The sequence below is a fragment of the Corythoichthys intestinalis genome, chromosome 6 (genome assembly GCF_030265065.1).
Source record: "Corythoichthys intestinalis isolate RoL2023-P3 chromosome 6, ASM3026506v1, whole genome shotgun sequence".
Lineage (NCBI taxonomy): Eukaryota > Metazoa > Chordata > Actinopteri > Syngnathiformes > Syngnathidae > Corythoichthys > Corythoichthys intestinalis.
Genome location: NC_080400.1, coordinates 26,321,231 through 26,339,576, shown reverse-complemented (window position 1 = coordinate 26,339,576; position 18,346 = coordinate 26,321,231). Strand labels below are relative to the sequence as shown.

The 18,346-nt window shown below is 39.0% G+C and overlaps 1 protein-coding gene across 1 annotated transcript in view; it reads right to left on the bottom strand.

Moving 5' to 3' along the window:
• The window catches only part of kpna4 (karyopherin alpha 4 (importin alpha 3)), a 52,436-nt gene that overhangs the window by 20,032 nt on the left and 14,058 nt on the right, over positions 1 to 18,346 (bottom strand). The window contains exons 2-7 of the mRNA XM_057839538.1: positions 17,011 to 17,055; positions 16,792 to 16,881; positions 7,416 to 7,445; positions 7,255 to 7,307; positions 2,511 to 2,606; positions 1,779 to 1,864 (exon numbers count right to left, since the gene is read on the bottom strand). Coding sequence (XP_057695521.1) covers positions 1,779 to 1,864; positions 2,511 to 2,606; positions 7,255 to 7,307; positions 7,416 to 7,445; positions 16,792 to 16,881; positions 17,011 to 17,055 — 400 coding nt within the window. The remainder of the gene's footprint in view (positions 1 to 1,778; positions 1,865 to 2,510; positions 2,607 to 7,254; positions 7,308 to 7,415; positions 7,446 to 16,791; positions 16,882 to 17,010; positions 17,056 to 18,346) is intronic.

The window sequence follows — 18,346 nt, the reverse complement described above, 5'->3', positions numbered from 1 at the left end:
GAATATAAGACAGTGTTTTTTGCATTGAAATCAGACTGAAAAAGAGGGGTCGTCTTATATTCGCGGTCTAGACATTATACCCATTCACGACGCTAGATGGCGGCAGATATCATTGAAGCGATGTTCTGTCATGATAGATCTCAGCTACTCTCAAGTTTAACCAGTTTGCATTATTTTATTGCAATGCTTTTCCTTATTCAGATTTCTTTCAAGACTACAGTTACAGTTATACTTCACTTTGATGGTTAATGCAGTTATTGCAATTTTTTTGTTTTATCAAAATAGATTGGTTTATTTACATTTCAAAAACCAGAAGCCATTCATTTACGAATGTGATTGCACTTTAGTTTACATATTTAAATGTGCAGATATTATGATTTGAATGAGCCAAAATAACATGCTTTTTCTCTCAATTATTATAATTATTTGTTTCGGATGTACTGTAAGTATTTTCTGTATAAAAATTAATTTGGTGTTCAAAAAGTCTTTTTTTCAAACTTGTCTTGAAAAAGAGGGGGTCGTCTTATAATCAGGGCCGTCTTATATTCGGGCCTATACGGTAATATAGAGGTAACAACGAAGAAGCCGACGAAATCGAAGAGAGAGGCACCAAGAAAAAGCAGAAAATGTCAAAAGTGTTGGAGCACTTCAAGTTGGAGAGGAACCAAGGCAAACAGTTTTGTGTATTCACTGTAAGACAACGCTTCCATATCACTACCCCCCCACAGCCCCGCCGACGTTCCGCACACCTAGCTGGACCCCATGACCGATGACAGCCCCGAAATGCGGGCTGGGCGCCACCTCGCGTCCTGCCCGCCTAGCCCTCGCTCCACCGAAGGCACCACGTTTAATCCGAGAACGGAGGGGCGATACTCAGGACAAGGTAAAATTAAGTTTACGTAGCGCCAATAAATAAAATTAATGTTACTGTACCTTACTAATGTAGCGTTAGCCCTGTGGAGGGCAGGGTTTCTATCAATTAGGACTACTGTCAATGGTGGCTATGGCTAACATGTCTTTCACACAGGCTTTATTTAATCTGTAAAAACGCAGCCCTTTAGAGTGATGAGGGTGTACTGTAAAATAAAAACATAATAAAGCTGTCAATTTTAGCTTGGTAGTCAATGATGGATAAAACACCAAGTAGCACTGGTGCCTAATGTGCTCCAATACAGCAGGTATGATACATTTATTTTAAACTCAAAATCCTATCTGGATTGACAATTTAGACTTTTAAACTAAAAACGTAACTAGAACTTGAATTAGCTTGACAAAAACTGAAACTCAATTGGAACACATGGGAAAAACACCTAACTTTTAAGTGATACGTGTTTTCGAGAGTAATTACATTTTTAGGTAAGAAATAAAGAATTTTTAAAAATAAGATCTTACGTTTTTCGAGTGAAAGCACTGAATTAGTTTTTTTATTTTTCTAGTCACATCTGAGATGCAATTGTTGGCTGTTTTCAACAATGTGCATCTAAAAGACATTGGTTGTCTAAAAATTGTTCAAAATAAGGTGTCTTGTTTTCTCATGGATATTTATAATTGTTCTTTACCTAAAAACAAAAATGTTTCATCCGATTACTCGATGGAATTTTTCAGTAGAATATTTAATTACTAAAATATTCGATAGCTGCAGCCCAAGTCTCTTTTCAATCAAAGCGGCAGCTAACACAAACACACACAGATTAAAGATGATCCTACATTATGAATAGGCCTACAGTAAGAATTACAGGCACGCAGAGAACCTATACAAATTGAGTGTGTGCTCTTACGGGAATCCACCACAGCTTGGGTCTGCTCAGATGTTCCAGATGCTATGTTGGTCAAAGCCCAGGCTGCCTCAAACTGCAGAGAAGGGCTGCAAAAGAAGAAACACAATACAGTGAAAGGCATCTATTAACAATCTCCGAGATTAAGCACGTGGTGATGAGTCATTCGGATGCGTTGCCATTCCAGGAAGGTGAAAGCTGGAACACATTTGCATACTTGTATCGCCACTGACGTCTATGATGAGCCTCTGGCATTTCCACATCTTTGAAGTATATAAAACTAACGATACTAGCCAAACAACTTCAGGGTTTCACCTACATATTAAATATTGTGGTGCAATGCCACATCAAAATAAAAGCCGCCACGCCGTGCAAAAGAGATGTTTCTGTAAGGCCGTTTCAAACTAGCGGCAGCCTAGTGTGAAGGGTTCAGCGGCAACCTATTCATCGTGTATTGTAATGTCCGTAACTAAGCGCAGCCCCCTTAAGAGACAATCTGTCGGGGAGCTGTGACGTAAAGGGAAGCGAGAAGGAGAACGGGCAAGATAGCGGTCGATTGTTGCGGAAGCCCGCTGTTTTTTTGTTATTGTTTTTCTTTATTATTATTATACACATTTGCATACTTGTATTGCCACTGACGTCTCAGATGAGCCTCTGGCATTTCCACATCTCTGAAGTGTACAAAACTAACAATACAAAACCAAGCTACTTTATAAAGGATTGCCGTCAACTTACTTGTCATCTCTATCCAAACAGTGGACCAGAATAGGAAGGATCCCAGACTCGATGAGGTCGTCAATGGGAGGGTTGCGGTCACTAGACAACAATTTCCTAGAAAAATGGTGACAGGTAGGCAACATTCCATCCATTAGTTTAGTACAAAGAAAATCTCGTGTCACGTGGAGATAGCACTGGAGAATAAATTCTAATGTTGTAATCTACAGCCGTACCCTAATACACAAGTTATGAAGAGGTTTTTTTAGTGTTTTGCTTAGTGTTGTGGGCTAATTTTGAGCTACAAGTGAACTTCAGATATCCTATAGCTTGAATAAAGTGTGTGTGTGTGTGTGTGTGGGAGGGGGGGGGGGCATCAGTTACTGTCATGCCATGTCATGTGTGAGACACTATGGCTTATCAACTTTTGCTCATGAACAATACAATATAGTCTCATTTGTCTTTAGTAATATTAAAGGTTAAAATAAACATTAAAAATTGCAAAAGTGGCAGACTTTTTGGGAAAGAAGGACTGAAATTAATTGCATTTCTGTACCGTAATTTTTCGATATACGCCGCAATTTTTTTTACTCTAATTTTGAATCCTGCAGTTTATAGTCCAATGCGGCTTATTTGTTTATTCATGTGGGTTAATAGATAACACTTTAATTGGCGTCATAAGACTGCCATAAGACAGTCATAATTATGACATTCCACTGTCATGGGCATTAACGAATGCTTATGACAGATGTCATTAAGTGTTATCCAGCAAATTTTGTTACTAACCCCATTTATGTCCAGCTTGGATTTTTTACATCCATTCAAAAATGAGATAATTCGCTGATTTCTTGATTTTTTTTGTTGTCAGATTACAAAAAAGAATGAAACTATAACAACAGTATTTTATTTTTTCCACATCACCACACATTATGTTAAAAATGAACTAGTTTTAGCTGAAGTCTTTTTTTCCCGGGGGGGGGATCAAGAAACGAAGCCAAAATTATGACATAGACTTCATAATTGTATTGATTGGTCAGATAGGTCAGGCACTGCGCCTCACCTTCAAGTAGGGGGCCGCCCACATCAAGATGAGCTATTCACAAACACACACACGCAGAGATCTAACGCAGGATTTCTGTTGAAAAAGTACGAAAGCTGTAGGGTTGGGCATCGTTTGAAATGGAACGATTCCAGTTCCGATTTCGGTTCCATGTTTAGATTCTGCTTCCGAACAATTCTCGATTCAGATTCTTTTAAGAGGCAGGGTCAAAAAACAAACAAACAACAACAACAAAAAGGCAGGGTCAAAAAATCTATAGTTTAAAAATGTATTAGTTTATATTAATGTCTTAACGTCTCAATTTTTAAAAAATTAAATGAATTTAAAATTATAATTATACGAATCTAAAATTTTTTTATTATTAATACAATTAAAATGAAATTTATAAATTATATGCAATTCTCACAGGGTTATTTTTAACCTGTATATAAATATCAGTCTTTGAACTCGAATGTGATGAAGTTTCTTTCCGAAGGAGCGCACTTTCACAAATATTAGAAAGTTTACTTTTCAAAAGCGCACGGAGAAAACATTTATATCCTTTTGCCATACATGTACCTTAGCGAAGCATTAGTATAAATTCTTCTATTGATTATAATTTGATATAGATGAGGCAAAATGTTTCCTTATTTGTAAAACCGATTCTGTTGTGTTCACAGTCACATGCAATGTTTATGTTGTGACAATACCAGTTACGCCACTGAGTGGCGCTGTAGAAGTGTGTACGTATAATGCGGAGAAGAAGAGATGAGAGCAAGAGCGTCTTGCTAGGATGCTTTGTGATGTGATGCCGTTTTCACTGCTACAAGTTCACTAAAAAAAGTAATCTAATGCTTCATATGGCTGCTTCTTTCTCAATAAGCAACACAATAGATCCCAAAACCAAAATCCTTTTAACACTGTTGATTTTAACGGAGGCGTCTACTGCTTTAAGATGGCGGCTGTTCACTACCGCCAGTGAGTGCCATTTTGCATCAGTTTCTCTTTATATCTTCTAACGCCGCTGAGTCTGTCATTTTGCATCTAGTTCTATATACATGATATCGACTATAGCCCGACGAAATAATACGACTTATTCTCATACTGTTTTCCATCCATCCATCATCTACTTCTTAATCCGGGGTCGGATCGCGGGAACAGCAGAAGACAGATGTAATTTACCGTTTTACTTACCTGGTTCTGACGGCACAGCGTGTCAACTATGTAGCACTCGGCTATCTTTGCACTTGCACAGAGCCGGTCATGCATAATTGGTCGTGCAGCCACCTTTGCATGATATAGTTGTGTTGCAAATGTTGCACTGAGCTGACTGGTCTTTTTTTTTTTTTTTGTAAAGCCAAACTTTTGAGCGCCTCCGCACCGTATCCATGATTGTAATCAAGTTGCAATGCACAAACACGCGCTTCTTGTAGCTTCTTCGTGGTTTTCGGCAGCATTTTTGTTCCCCGCTCGGCGGTCAGGGCATCGAAACATGGAATCGAAATTTTAAAATTTGAACGGTTCCGGGAAAACCAGAGTGTTAGAACCGGGTCCTATCGATGCTCAATGCCCAACCCCAGAAAGCTGTGCCGCATACAAACAGGAAGGATTATCTCAGGAGTAGAGCAGGGCGGTAAACCGAAAATTTACCGTTACCGAAATTCTTCACGATGACCGACGTAATTTTGACCATGTCGGTAAATTCGGTAATTTAATAAAAGAAGAAAATATAGTCTTTTCATCCCGCTTTGACTCTGTGTTGTTCGGCTATGTTCATTCCCCTTTAAGAAAGCAGACAGTGTGCTTACGTTAGGAGTCACATGGTTTTCAGGAAGCCAATCAAACAGAAGCCCGGTAGGCTAACGCTAGCTGCTAACGCTACAAGTAAACGGGATGAAGTCGGGCTTAAGTTAGCTTCGCCAAACTTTCACCCGACATTAAGTAAACTCTTGACAGGTTCCAGATAGGGATGGAAAAACCGAGGCTTTCTGAAACAATGAACCACTTTTAAGACAATTGCCCTAAATTGAATCACTGTTTGACACACTGCAAGAGCCCCATCTACTGGATAAACAGTGCACGTTTCTTTTTAAAAGTAAAGTTGACAAATTGCCTCAGCATTACATATCTTCAATAGAATTAAGTGGATGTCGTCTATTTCAACCAGGAGATCGTGTAGTCATTAAGTGTGATTTACACAATTAAAGTTGACCTCTTTAAGCCTGTGTCATTGCTTTTGTCTGTGAAGATGTGTTCAAAGCAGTATTTGTAATACACGACAGTGCTAGTCTTGTAAGTGGCTCGTCCTAGATGACAGGGAGTAACTATGTATTGTTTATTTTTTGTAAAAATTACAGTACAGTAAGCACAGTGCTTGGGAACAGGAATATTATTTATTGCATACTGTAAGGATTTCCAAAATCATAAGATGTAAATAATTGAGCTGAATAAAAGAAAGGAAAGGTTTGTGAAACATTTTATTTTTTAATTAAGTATAATTTCTGGGGGGCGGGTGGATGTGTCGTATTTGTATCTATTCTAAATATCTAAACGTATACCACTATCTAATGTATAACAATGCGGAATGAATTTAATGAAATTCAAGTGATGATATTTTTCAAGTCATACAAGCTGTTATAAATGTTCACACAAGAATTCTTATTGTTTACAAGATTTTTTTAATACTTAATGTTTAGACTGCATGTGCAATTGTTAAATTGAAAGCTGGTAAATAAATTTAACGAGAAACTGTTAATTTGTATTCCATGCATTGATTCAAATTTTCAAATTATATAACAGTTTGCTTGGGCGAATTTATCGTCATTTATCGTTATCGAGGTAAATCTGCTCAATTTATCGTGATACGTACTTAAGGCCATATCGCCCAGCCCTACTCAGGAGTGATTTGTTCGAGGAGTCAAGGTAATTATTATACTTTTCGTACCATGCATGCATTTTGAAACGTGAAAAATCAATGGGAGAAATTAACCGCGACAGCATTGCTGTCATAATTCGCAATATTTATGTAAAATAAATGCTAACTGCACGTTTTTTTTTCGCTTTTAATCAAGAATTGAGATATGTCCATATCTTCTATAAAGAATTTGGGGATTTACGCATTTATTCTCAAGAATTTTCACTGGAAAAGCTCTGTTTACATAATGCGGCCGCTAGCTACATTCACTTACAGAGTAGCATTGTGCTTCGACATGTTTACGTAAAATAAATGGTAACTGCACTTTTTTTTTTCGCTTTTAACCAAGAATAAAGACCGTTTTCATCCATATCTATAAAGAATTTGGGGATTTAACCATTTATTCACAATAATTTTCACCGGAAAAGCTCTGTTTACGTAAGGCGGCCGCTAGATAATTTAACCTCAGAGGCTAGCATTGTACTTCGACATATTTACGTAAAATAAATGCTAACTGCACAGTTTTTTTTTTTTGCTTTTAACCAAGAATCGAGACTGTTTTATGTCCACATCTATAAAGAACTCAGGGATTTAAGCATTTATTCACAAGAATTTTCAACGAAAAAAGCTCTTTGTCTGCAATTCCACTCGGTCAGCTTTGACGGCCTCGCCAACAATGCAGTCCCCTGTCAATACATTATATATATATATATATATATATATATATATATTATAAGTTTATGATTAGGGCCTGTTTTCTTGGGTCATCCTTTACGCACGTATTTTTGTGTTTTGTGCATATGAGTGAATACCTGGCAGCCTGAATAGCACTCAGCTGGATGCCCTGGTTATCACTGGTGGCGTTCTACAACACAAAATGACCACTGAACTCATTCATGTTTAACCTTCAATAATATCTTTAATTTTATTAACATGGAGAAAGCAAGCAAGGGAATTAAAAATGATAACTTACTTGCACTATTGCTTCAAGAGAGGTATTTTGCTGAAAAATGAGATTTTGGAAAGTCATTAGTCAAGAGAAGAGCACTAACACATGCTGCCATCCCATTATGACTGCATTCAAATTTCCTCACACATTTTCGAACCCCCCGTGAGTAAAAATATCCTCCTCCAAATGCTTTTTCAAGCGACAAAGCAGGAAGTACGGGACGCTAGGATGAGGAACAACGTTGTTGTGTAACAAATGCACCAAAAGTCGCTGACTTGCATCTCAGAAGCCAATAAAAACAGCTTTGAACTTATTACATCAATTCAAATTAAATGTTATGTAAAAGGTGTCCGAGAAGCTAGTGCTTTTGTACCCCGGAAGAGCACGCACCACAGTCATTTAAATACCGAGAGGTGACTGGCATGTTGAGCATTTAAATCAAGGAGCCAGCAGACCTTTCCCACAAAAAGACCCTCCAGGCTGTGGCGTGGTGACTCAGAGCAGCGTGTCATTGTTGATCTACGGCTAAGTAGGCCATTTGTATTCCGCCCTCTCAACAGCACTGAGCAGTTAGCCTGATTGAATCTCTGAAGTGCTGAGTGGCCTCTTTCGCCACCAAGCCCCGAGCTCTTCTGCACAACATGGGGTGCCTGATTATCAAGTACCAGAACATGTGAGCAACCACGAGGCACATCAATTCACAAAGACGTGCTTGACTGATATAAATGGTATAGCATAATGAATAACATTGACTTATGAATGGGGGTAGGAACTAGTGTTGCACCGATACCATTTTTTGGGCCCGATACCGATACAGATACCTGGCTGTGCAGTATCGGCCGATACCGATACCACTCTGTTTGCAAAAAAAAAAATACACACACACATACAGTGTTTCCCACAAATGAACGAGACTGTGGCGGCCCGCCACAGTCTCGTTTGCCCCCCGCCGAAAAAAAAAATAAGATAATAATCAGATGCGTCAGTCAGCCGATTACACAGCTGTAGCCCACTCCACTCTACTACCCGCGAGAGCGCGCGCGGGTAGTAGAGTAGCTTTTTAGAGTCGTATTTTATTTATTTATTTATTTATTTAAGAGACGCAAGGGGAACGAGTAGGAAGAATGGGAGAACGAGCGAGATAGCGAGAGATAGCGGTCGCATGTCTTAGCAGCACGCTGTTATTAGGGCCCGAGCACTCTCAGCGTGCGAGGCCCTATTGTTCTTCGAAGGATTATTATTATTATTTTTTTTTTTTCATGGCAAATGAAAATGGCCAATTTGAAGGCCTGAACATGCTCAAAAACTCACCAAAATTTGCACATACATCCGGCTTCGCGAAAATTTCGACAATTTGGCAACGTTTACAAAAAAAATAAAAAAAATGGCTCAGTGGCGCCCCCTTGCAATTTTCAAAATGCCCTTTGCTTTGATGTATTTCAACGTAGGGCGATGAAATTTGGGGAGTGGATACGTTGTCCAGAACCGCTTCAAAAAGTCTAAAGCACCCATATTCCAAACCCAACAGGAAATGGGATATTCTGGATTGAATGTTGAAAAACATAGCATTTTGGGCGAAAACCAGCATGCACGTTTCAGACCGTTGCGCCGAGCCAGTACGTTGGATCTTCCTCAAAATTGGTGTAAGTGTTCATGAGACATATGAGATACTAAGTTGTGAAAATGGTGAGTTTTCGTCCACGGGCCTGACCTGGGCGGGGTACCAAAGTCAGGTGTTTTTTTGGCAACGCGCCAATTTCAGTAAATGATTAATAACTTCCTGATACAAGGTCCAATCTTTTTCATATTTGGCATGCATGTAAGGTGTCTTAACCTGAACACGACTGCATTGAAATATTTTCCATTAGGCCTGGCGCCCCCTTGTGGGAAGAGGAAACACCCTTTTTTACGAAAAAGGCTCCTCCTCCTGGTGAAAAACATCAATTGATCTCAAACCTGCATCAGGAGAGCCTTAAGACATGTCTTTAGGTATCTGATGAAAAATATTGAGTTTTCGTTGATGTTGCAGTATCGAAACAGGAAAGTGAAAAGACCCTCGGCATTTTCTCTCAAAATGGCAAATTTCAAGGTCTGAACATGCTCGAAAACTCACCAAAATGTGCACATACATGTGGCTTCATGTAGATTTCATGAATTTAGCAACATTGCCAAAAGATGTAATAAAATGGCTCAGTGGCGCCCCCTTCAATTTTTAAAAAAGGCCTGTCCTATTAGTTTTTTTCGACGTAGAGTGATGAAATTTGGGGAGTGGATACGTTGTGCAAAACTGCTCCAAAAAGTCTCTTGCACCCATATTCCAAACCCAACAGGAAATCGGGTATTATGGATTGAATCTTGCATTTTTGTCAAAAACCTGCATGCACGTTTGAGACCATTACGCCGAAGCAGTAAGTTGAATGCTTCTCAAAATTGGTCAGACATCCCAAAAACATGCATGGTAGGCTGATTGAGCACTCTAAATTGTCCGTAGGTATGAGTGTGCGCGTGAATGGTTGTATGTCTCCTTGTGCCCTGCAATTGGCTGGCAACCAGTTCAGGGTGTCCCCTGCCTACTGCCCCGAGTTAGCTGGGATAGGCTCCAGCACCTCCGCGACCCTCGTGAGGAAAAGCGGCATGGAAAATGAATGAATGAATGAATGTTCATGACACATATGAGATGTTAGGTTATCAAAATGGTGACATTTCATTCACGGCCCTTTCCTGGGCAGGGGAGCAAATGTGTCTTATTTTTGACAATACAATTCAGTAAAAGACTACTGTATTTTTCCGACTATAAGTTGTGTTTTTTTTTCTTCATATTTTGGTTTGGGGTGCGACTTATACTCAGCAGTGACTTATGTGTGAAATTATTAACACATTATGATAACATTTCCCATGTTATTTAGGTGTTTTGGACTAATGGTTTTGTAAACTTGTTAGCATGCTATAGTTATCTGAATAACTCTTAATAGCTATGGCCATTTTCATTTGCCATGAAAAAATAATAATAACGAGTGCGCTCCCAGTTGGGCGTGAAAGCGCCACAAACTAAATGCATCCATTTCAATATAAAAAAGTCAATTATACAATTGAACATACATTGCCAAAGGCAGAACGCGAACGTGGCCATAGCTATTAACAGTTATTCAGATTACTATAGCATGCTAACAGGTTTACAAAACCATTAGGCCTGGTGCCCCCTGGTGAGTGAAATTATTAACACATTATGATATAATTTCCCGTGTTATTTTGGTGTTTTGGACTGATGGTTTTGTAAACTTGTTAGCATGCTATAGTTATCTGAATAACTGTTAATAGCTATGGCCACGTTCGCGTTCTGCCTTTGGCAATGTATGTTCAATTGTATAATTGACTTTTTTATATTGAAATGGATGCATTTAGTTTGTGGCGCTTTCACGCCCACCTGGGAGCGCACTCGCACTTGTTTACGTGAATAAGCGCTCGCACACCAGAAGAAGACTGACAGCCACATAGCTCTGAGTGAGTGAGTGAGTGAGTGAGTGAGTGAGTGAGTGAGTGAGTGAGTGAGTGAGTGAGTGAGTGAGTGAGTGAGTGAGTGAGTGAGTGAGTGAGTGAGTGAGTGAGTGAGTGAGCGAGCGAGTGAGTGGGCAAGTTAGCAAGAGAGAAAGACGGCTGCGAACCTACGTTCATTGTTTATGCCTTTAAAATATCTCTACAGAGGCAACGCCTGCGTGTATCATCTTTTCTGTTGTTGTGTGTTTTCCACCCGCGAGCGGACACTTACAGCCAGTTGTGTGGTTGTTTGAATGGTGTGCTAATGCTAGCGAACGCATGCTAATCTGTTACATTATTGCTGTAATAGTACGTAATTATCATTTATTTACGGTGATGTGAACCTGTTTGCTATCGAGGACCAAATTGATTCAACAAATTATGCGGACATCCAGAATTGTCTTTTTGGAGTTCGCTGTCTATAGCCAGGACCGAGCGGTAGCGTCCTGGTGAGGACAGTATATTCGCATTTCGTTGTTTATGCACTGTACACTGTACATTTATTCAGCATGTTGTTCTCTATTGTATCTTTATATTAAATTGCCTTTCAAGATCACATATCTGTTCTATGTGTTGGATTTTATCAAGTAAATTTCACCCACAAATGCGACTTATACTCCGGTAAGACTTTTTTTTCCTTAAAGCAGAGGGGTCCAATAGGAAAGTCATAATGACCGTGTTCAGGTGCCTAATAAACACTTTTGTTTTGTTAAAGCAGAGGGGTCCGATAAGAAAGTCATCATGACCGTCGCCATTTTCTCTCCCCACTAATTCTGAACATTCAGACATGCAATATATCTGCCTGGATATCTGTCTGTTGTCGACTGCCACCGCCCCGACCTGCCTGCCCTCCGACTTTGTTTGACGTCCGAGTTGCGCCATACGCGAGGGCCCGTCAGTCCTGCTTGCAGGGCTAGTTTTGTTATTGTTTTTCTGTATTATTGTTACCACAATCAAGTGGGTAAGCAAATACAGACTTCTCTCCTTCTGCCCCATATCCGGGGCATTACAATAGTTTGAATCGGACTTTTCGGCGAAAGTGAGCGGTGGACGGCCGTCTTGGACGGAAAGCAAACTTTGATTGAACTTGCGCGGAGAGGCGGGGCCCAAAATAAAGCCTTGCTCTATTTTCAGAGCGTTGGTCACAGTAAAATATTTATTAGTTCAAGCAGAGTAAAATGATACATATTCACGGTACAAGAACGTCGTTTCCGTGTCCATCGATTGGTAAGAAAAGGCTGTTTGTACGAGTGACGTGTGGGTGCTCCCGTCAGGGGGGACATTTCGCGTGGAGTGGCTATTTTTCGGCACAACACCGGCGCGCCAACTTCAGACAATTACGGCTGACGAAACTTTGATAAATGCCCCCCCCCCCCCCCCCCCCAATTTCGCGAGCTCTGGGACACTCGAAAAATGACTCTCATACCTCTCCTTGCTAAGTTAATGGTACCTCGATGTGCGTTTGTGTGGAAATTTAGTTCACGAACAACGGGGAAAAAACTATTCACCTTCTCACCGAATCAAGTAAAACTCGGCTTTACACGGTTATTAGAATTCCCCCAGTCCTGTAAATGGGTCAGTTGACAGAAGGACTGTTATTGTTGTGGTACTGTAGTACTTACGAGGGTCAAATAAAAAGGAAAAAGGAGGACTACGACGGTGGTCTGAAACCCGCGGCTCTCGGGCCGCATGCGGCTCTTTAGCGCTGCTTTTTTTTTTTTAATGGAAAAAGATGGGGGAGGGAAATATATTTTTTGTTTTAATAGGATTTCTAGAAGGACAAACATGACACAAACATTCTTTCAATTCATTAATATTGTAATGAAGTTAAACTTGTGGTGGCATCGTACAACAGAGTAGTCACGTGGTGCGCTATAGGATCCACTGCAGGGAAAATAAACATTTAATCATGAAGGCTAATTATGTATTTCTAGCCAACTTAGTCATTTTTATAATAGGCTAATATAGCTAGTATTGATAATTATAAGGCTTGTACAAGGCTTTGAATTTTTTGCTGCTCCAGACATACTGTATCAGTTTTCTTTCTTTTTTTTTTTTTTTGGGGGGGGGGGGGGGGGGGGGCGGTCAAATATGGCTCTTTCAACAGTTTGGGTTGCCAACCCTGAGTCACTACGAGATGTAAGTCGTACTATTGCTACGAGAAAAAAAGTCGCATTATTACATAGGGTAACGTAGCTGTAATCAGCTACGCATTTTACATACATGTACTGCAGCTGAGAGCTATAACATTAGCCTAGCTAATGAAATATTTCAAATATATCTTTGTTATGGTTCTTCTTGGGGGGAAAAAAATAATGAAGGAAAAAAAAAAAAAATTCGCCGTGCCACGACATGGTGAGGCTGTCCAACTCCGATGCAGCCCACCACCACAGTTTCAAAAAATCCTATGGGAAACACTGAACATATATATATGTATATATATTAGGGCTGTCAAACGATTAAAATTTTTAATCGAGTTAATTACAGCTTAAAAATTAATTAATTGTAATTAATCGCAATTCAAACTATCTATAAAATATGCCATATTTTTCTGTAAATTATATGTATATTCTGTAAAATAAATTGTTGGAATGGAAAGATAAGACACAAGATGGATATATACATTCAACATACGGTACATAAGGACTGTAGTGGGCATTTCACTCTACTGTCATTTAAATCTCTCTATGCTGTCCTCACTCCGAAGCGTCTACTTTTTCCAAAGCTAGACAGCTAGTGAACGACGCCTTAATAATCAGACTTCTTCCTTTTTCATCTGATTTATTAATAAAATGGCCTCAAACCATTGTCCTCTTTAGACCGTAGTGAAACTACAAAAAAAAGTACACAAGCATTGCATTAGCAACAACGTTAGCTTAGCACGCTATACAGGTTCACTAAACAAACAAAAAGTGTCTCACACAAAAAATATAACAGTTCGCTTACTAACATAATATGTATATTCTTTACAACAACCATACTTACGGACAAATCTTGTCCAAGGATCATATAAGCACAACATTACAAGGTAGGCATCAGCCCGAGACGTCGTGCAGCCATATTGAACTGGCAAGAAACCAATAAACCATGTCGCAAAGCGACCACAAGAGTTCGCTGTTAGACAGCACAAAAAGCCTTGCTGTAAAACTTACCAAAAGGCAGAATACTGTCTGAGCGGGACATGTGCGTTAATTGCGTCAAATATTTTAACGTGATTAATTTTAAAAATTAATTACCGCGCGTTAACGTGATAATTTTGACAGCTCTAATATATATATATATGTATATTATATATGTATATGTGCGTATAAGGGATGCAACGATACAGTTAAGTCACGGTTCGGTACCATTTTCGATACAATTCAATAAATTTAATGCTCTGAAACTGAAAATACAACTGTTATTATTATTATTATTATTTTTATTATTATTTATTTATTTTTTGCTAACAAGCAAAAATAACAGTGCCATCATATAAACAAGCATTTTAGTGCATAATATTTATGTGCTTACTTCTTACTGATCTGAAGAAAAATTTTGTATATAAGTGCTGAGAACAATTTTTACTGTTTGTAAAGTGGGTCACACTGTTGATTGCTGCAGCTCTCTTAGCAGCTATATTTACCATATAGGCATATTTGTGGTCCGAGTCCATCTGTAACATGTACTGAATTAACAGTATTTGCAGCATTATCTATAGTAACTGGTATGGGTTGATTTGGCCTGCTTAACTTCCATTCAGTCATGGCGGTTTCTATTTAATCAATGTAGTCTATGGACTACGCGTCGCTCTGGGCTCACGCAGCTAATAGCATGGGATCTAATATAGTACATCTAGGTTGCTATTTGATGATATCTAGTGTGTGCGCGCGAGAGTTGGCATGGGATCTAACATAGGACATCTAGATTGCTATTTGATGATATCTAGTGTGCGCGCTGCGCCGCTTTAGTGTTTTCTGGCCACAGAAGTCACTTCTGCTCATTACTGCACAACACCAGCATTTTACAATCGACTTTCATAAACAGGATGAGTTTGAAGTACGGCGCTCTTAATTTGCCACTCATTGTTCATGATGAAACCATGAGTTTGCTTAGTCTCCCAAGGTCTTAACCTTACTGATCCCATCGGCGCTACAACATCAAGCGTTAGCTTACGCATGCTACTCTTTTGTAAATACTGTGTTAAATGAGCAGCATAACATCGCGGTTATGCGTTGCAGTGTACATCCGCATTAATGAAGACGAAAGTGTAAATTGCGTTTGGTAATTTCGAGACAAAGACATACAGATATAAAAATTTGGTAAGTTAGCTCATGTGGAGAGGACAGTATATTTGCGTTCAAATGATGCCAGTAAATGATATCGGCGCCCTAAATGTTGGTACTCGTCGATACCGATACCACCAATTCGGCCCGGATCGGCGCCCCCTGCCGATACTGGTATCGGTGCTTTAGTAGGAACTAGTGCTGCAACGATTAATCAAGTATTAGTTTAAAGTGGTGTTGTAATGGTTTTACCATTTACCATCTAGTTTTATGGATGGGGGGGATACACTATCCTCTAGTGGCAACAGTGAATATGGCATAACTCCTTTCACATGGCTGAATCCAGCTGCTCCCTGTAAAGAACAACATAAGCTAATTTTTTTGTTTGAGCTTAAATTTTTTTAATACATTCGTAATTTATAGGTGTATTTAGCATTTTTTGTAGGAATATGTGTTTGAACCATTTGTTTAGAGCATTGTAAAAAAAAAAAAGCACTATTGCATTTAAGCTAGCAGACTGTTGCTATATACGTTAGCCAATTGTTCTTTTGTTGCACTTAGGTCCCCATTTATTTGTTTTTTCATACCGTTTGAGGCTCAGCTCAGGTATTTTAATTATGTTCCTTATCCGATTACTCGAACTAACTAGTTCGATTCATCGACTAAAATAATCGATAGCTGCAGCCCTAGTGGGAACCTCTGTGTACCTCACAGTAACGATATGGCGATACAACAATTATCGATCGTCAGGAAATCATTCTGATATTCTATAAAACAACTAATAAACAGAAAAACAACCTCTTTCATCCTGCTGTGAATTGGAATGAATGTCATTAGTAGGCTTCAAATCCATTTCAACTGGGAGGGTGGCAGCGAATGAACATTCATTCATTCATTCATTTGCTGCCGCCCCGCCCAATTTTAACTGTGTATGACCATCAATAGCAGTCAATACCAGGGAATGAGTTTGGAGCATTTATGGTTCACTTCCTCCTTATTTTGGAGCATTTACGGTTCACTTCCTTTTGATTTCGGGGCATTTACAGGTTACTTCCAGTTAATTTTGGATTACTGAAAAGAAAGTAACTCAAAAATGTCCCCAAACGAATAGGAAGACGGGCTAGGAAGTCTGGTCAGGTTGGTTCTTGCAAAGTGTTTTTTCTATTGTCTCAGTCAGTTGCTTAGTGCTTGCTCATGTAGGGTTCAGTTGGCCTTTGAATAAGTGAGAAGTGTGGTTTAAGATCTGCTTCTTGTGTGACGTACCCAGAGACAACTTGTGCTGCGATTTGGATTTTAAACATTTTAAAAGAGGAAAAAATCTTCCAGATAATAAGATGCACACACCGACATTTTAAAATATATAGATATACTGTACTTCCTCTTTTGAAATCAACGGCTACATTAAACCTCAAGCGATTAAAAGCAACAAAAAAATGTCCTCAATAAGCAAGGCACAGACAACAGAACAATCCACACAAAAGTTTGCCAAACAAAGGAGAAAATCCTCTGAACAAAAACTCATTATCACTTTGCCTGACAGGTCAGTCAAGTAATTAGAAAACAATATTCCTATTTTCTAGAGACAAAGGAATGATCCTTACCGATCTGAAATCTCCATCGACATCAGAATCATCACAAATGTCCTCACTGGGTACGTTTCTTCTTTTCAGGAGGTGCTCATCTCTTTTGTTCTATTATGCAGCAAGAGAAAACTGTTAAATTCCTGCACGCATGTTTAGTTTACCAATTACCAAAACATTGCAACAGTCCCGCATGACAAATGTTGCACAAGCTTAAAATAAGCGCATGAAGTCAGTTACCTTTCGCAGTTCCACCACTACCTCAGTCCTCTGTCTTCTATTAGACTGTTGAGAAAAAAAAAAGCATTAGCAGTGGTACTACATGTTATCAGTCAAATAATGAAGCCATGAAACATGACAAAGTTCAAACTAAAACGATTGAATTGATAAATACCAAAGTAGAACAAGCATTAATTTGTGGTTGTTTGCTTGTTCTGCAGCACAAGGGCCAGTCTAAACAAGAGTACAGTGGTACCGTTACTTACGAACGCCTCTACAAACAGAATTTACAGGTTAAGACACACCTAGACGGGAAAATATTGCTTGTTACAAAAGACATTTCAGGATAAGACAGGTAAAAATTCAGTACAGTTAAACTTGTTGCAATATGCAATAAGTCAAATTATCGCACGGTAAAATTAGGGTGGTAATTTTCCCAACTGTGATTTATCGCCGTGTGCATGCGTGCATACATACAGTGGGGAGAACAAGTATTTGATACACTGCCAATGGGTTTTCCCATTGACTGTGTATCAAATACTTGTTCTCCCCACTGTATGTGTGTGTGTGTGTGTGTGTGTGCTGCGTGCACTCGGCACATGTGCGTGTTGACTACATATGAGACTCCAGTAGCTTTCACAGATGTTTATTGGCCATCAACACGCCATGGAGTTAAAGTTTAGACATACAAAATAAGGAAACACTTCTATATAAAACATTGTAAAATATTAGCATTGCTACATTGAGGCTAATGGAAAAAAGAATGTACTAACCACTTTAGTCTGCTGCTATAAAACATTGACAGTCTCCTCCACAACGCATAATTGCGGTTAAAAGGTGACACATCAAACATGAAAACTCGCTGGGTTAAAGAATTTGCAAGCGATGCGAACCAAAAAAAAAAAAAATCACTGATACTACATGCATGACGAAAAAGAAGTGTGTTTTGTTTTTGTTTCTTTTTACTAAGTGTAAACTTACGGTTAGTGGCTCAGCAAACATACTTCCAGTGAACATTTTAAAATAGAAGAATGTAATGTTCAGATTTCTGGAGGCAATTGCATATACTGAACTTCAGATTCTACACTAAGAATACATTTAAAATGACACCAATTACGAAAAATCTGATTGGCAATGATTATATGATGTAATAAATTACAATAATTTGGCTTCAAATTTGTTGCATGCGCACTTTGCAGGACAAGAAGGCAGTCATTTTGGGTCAAATCAACATTTTTAATGGGCTCTAATTGGCAGACAACAAAAATGACAGTGGGTTTCGCACTTATTTCATTTTATGCACCTAAATAGCTTTAAAATGACTCATTATGTGTGTGTGGTTTTTGAATATTCACTC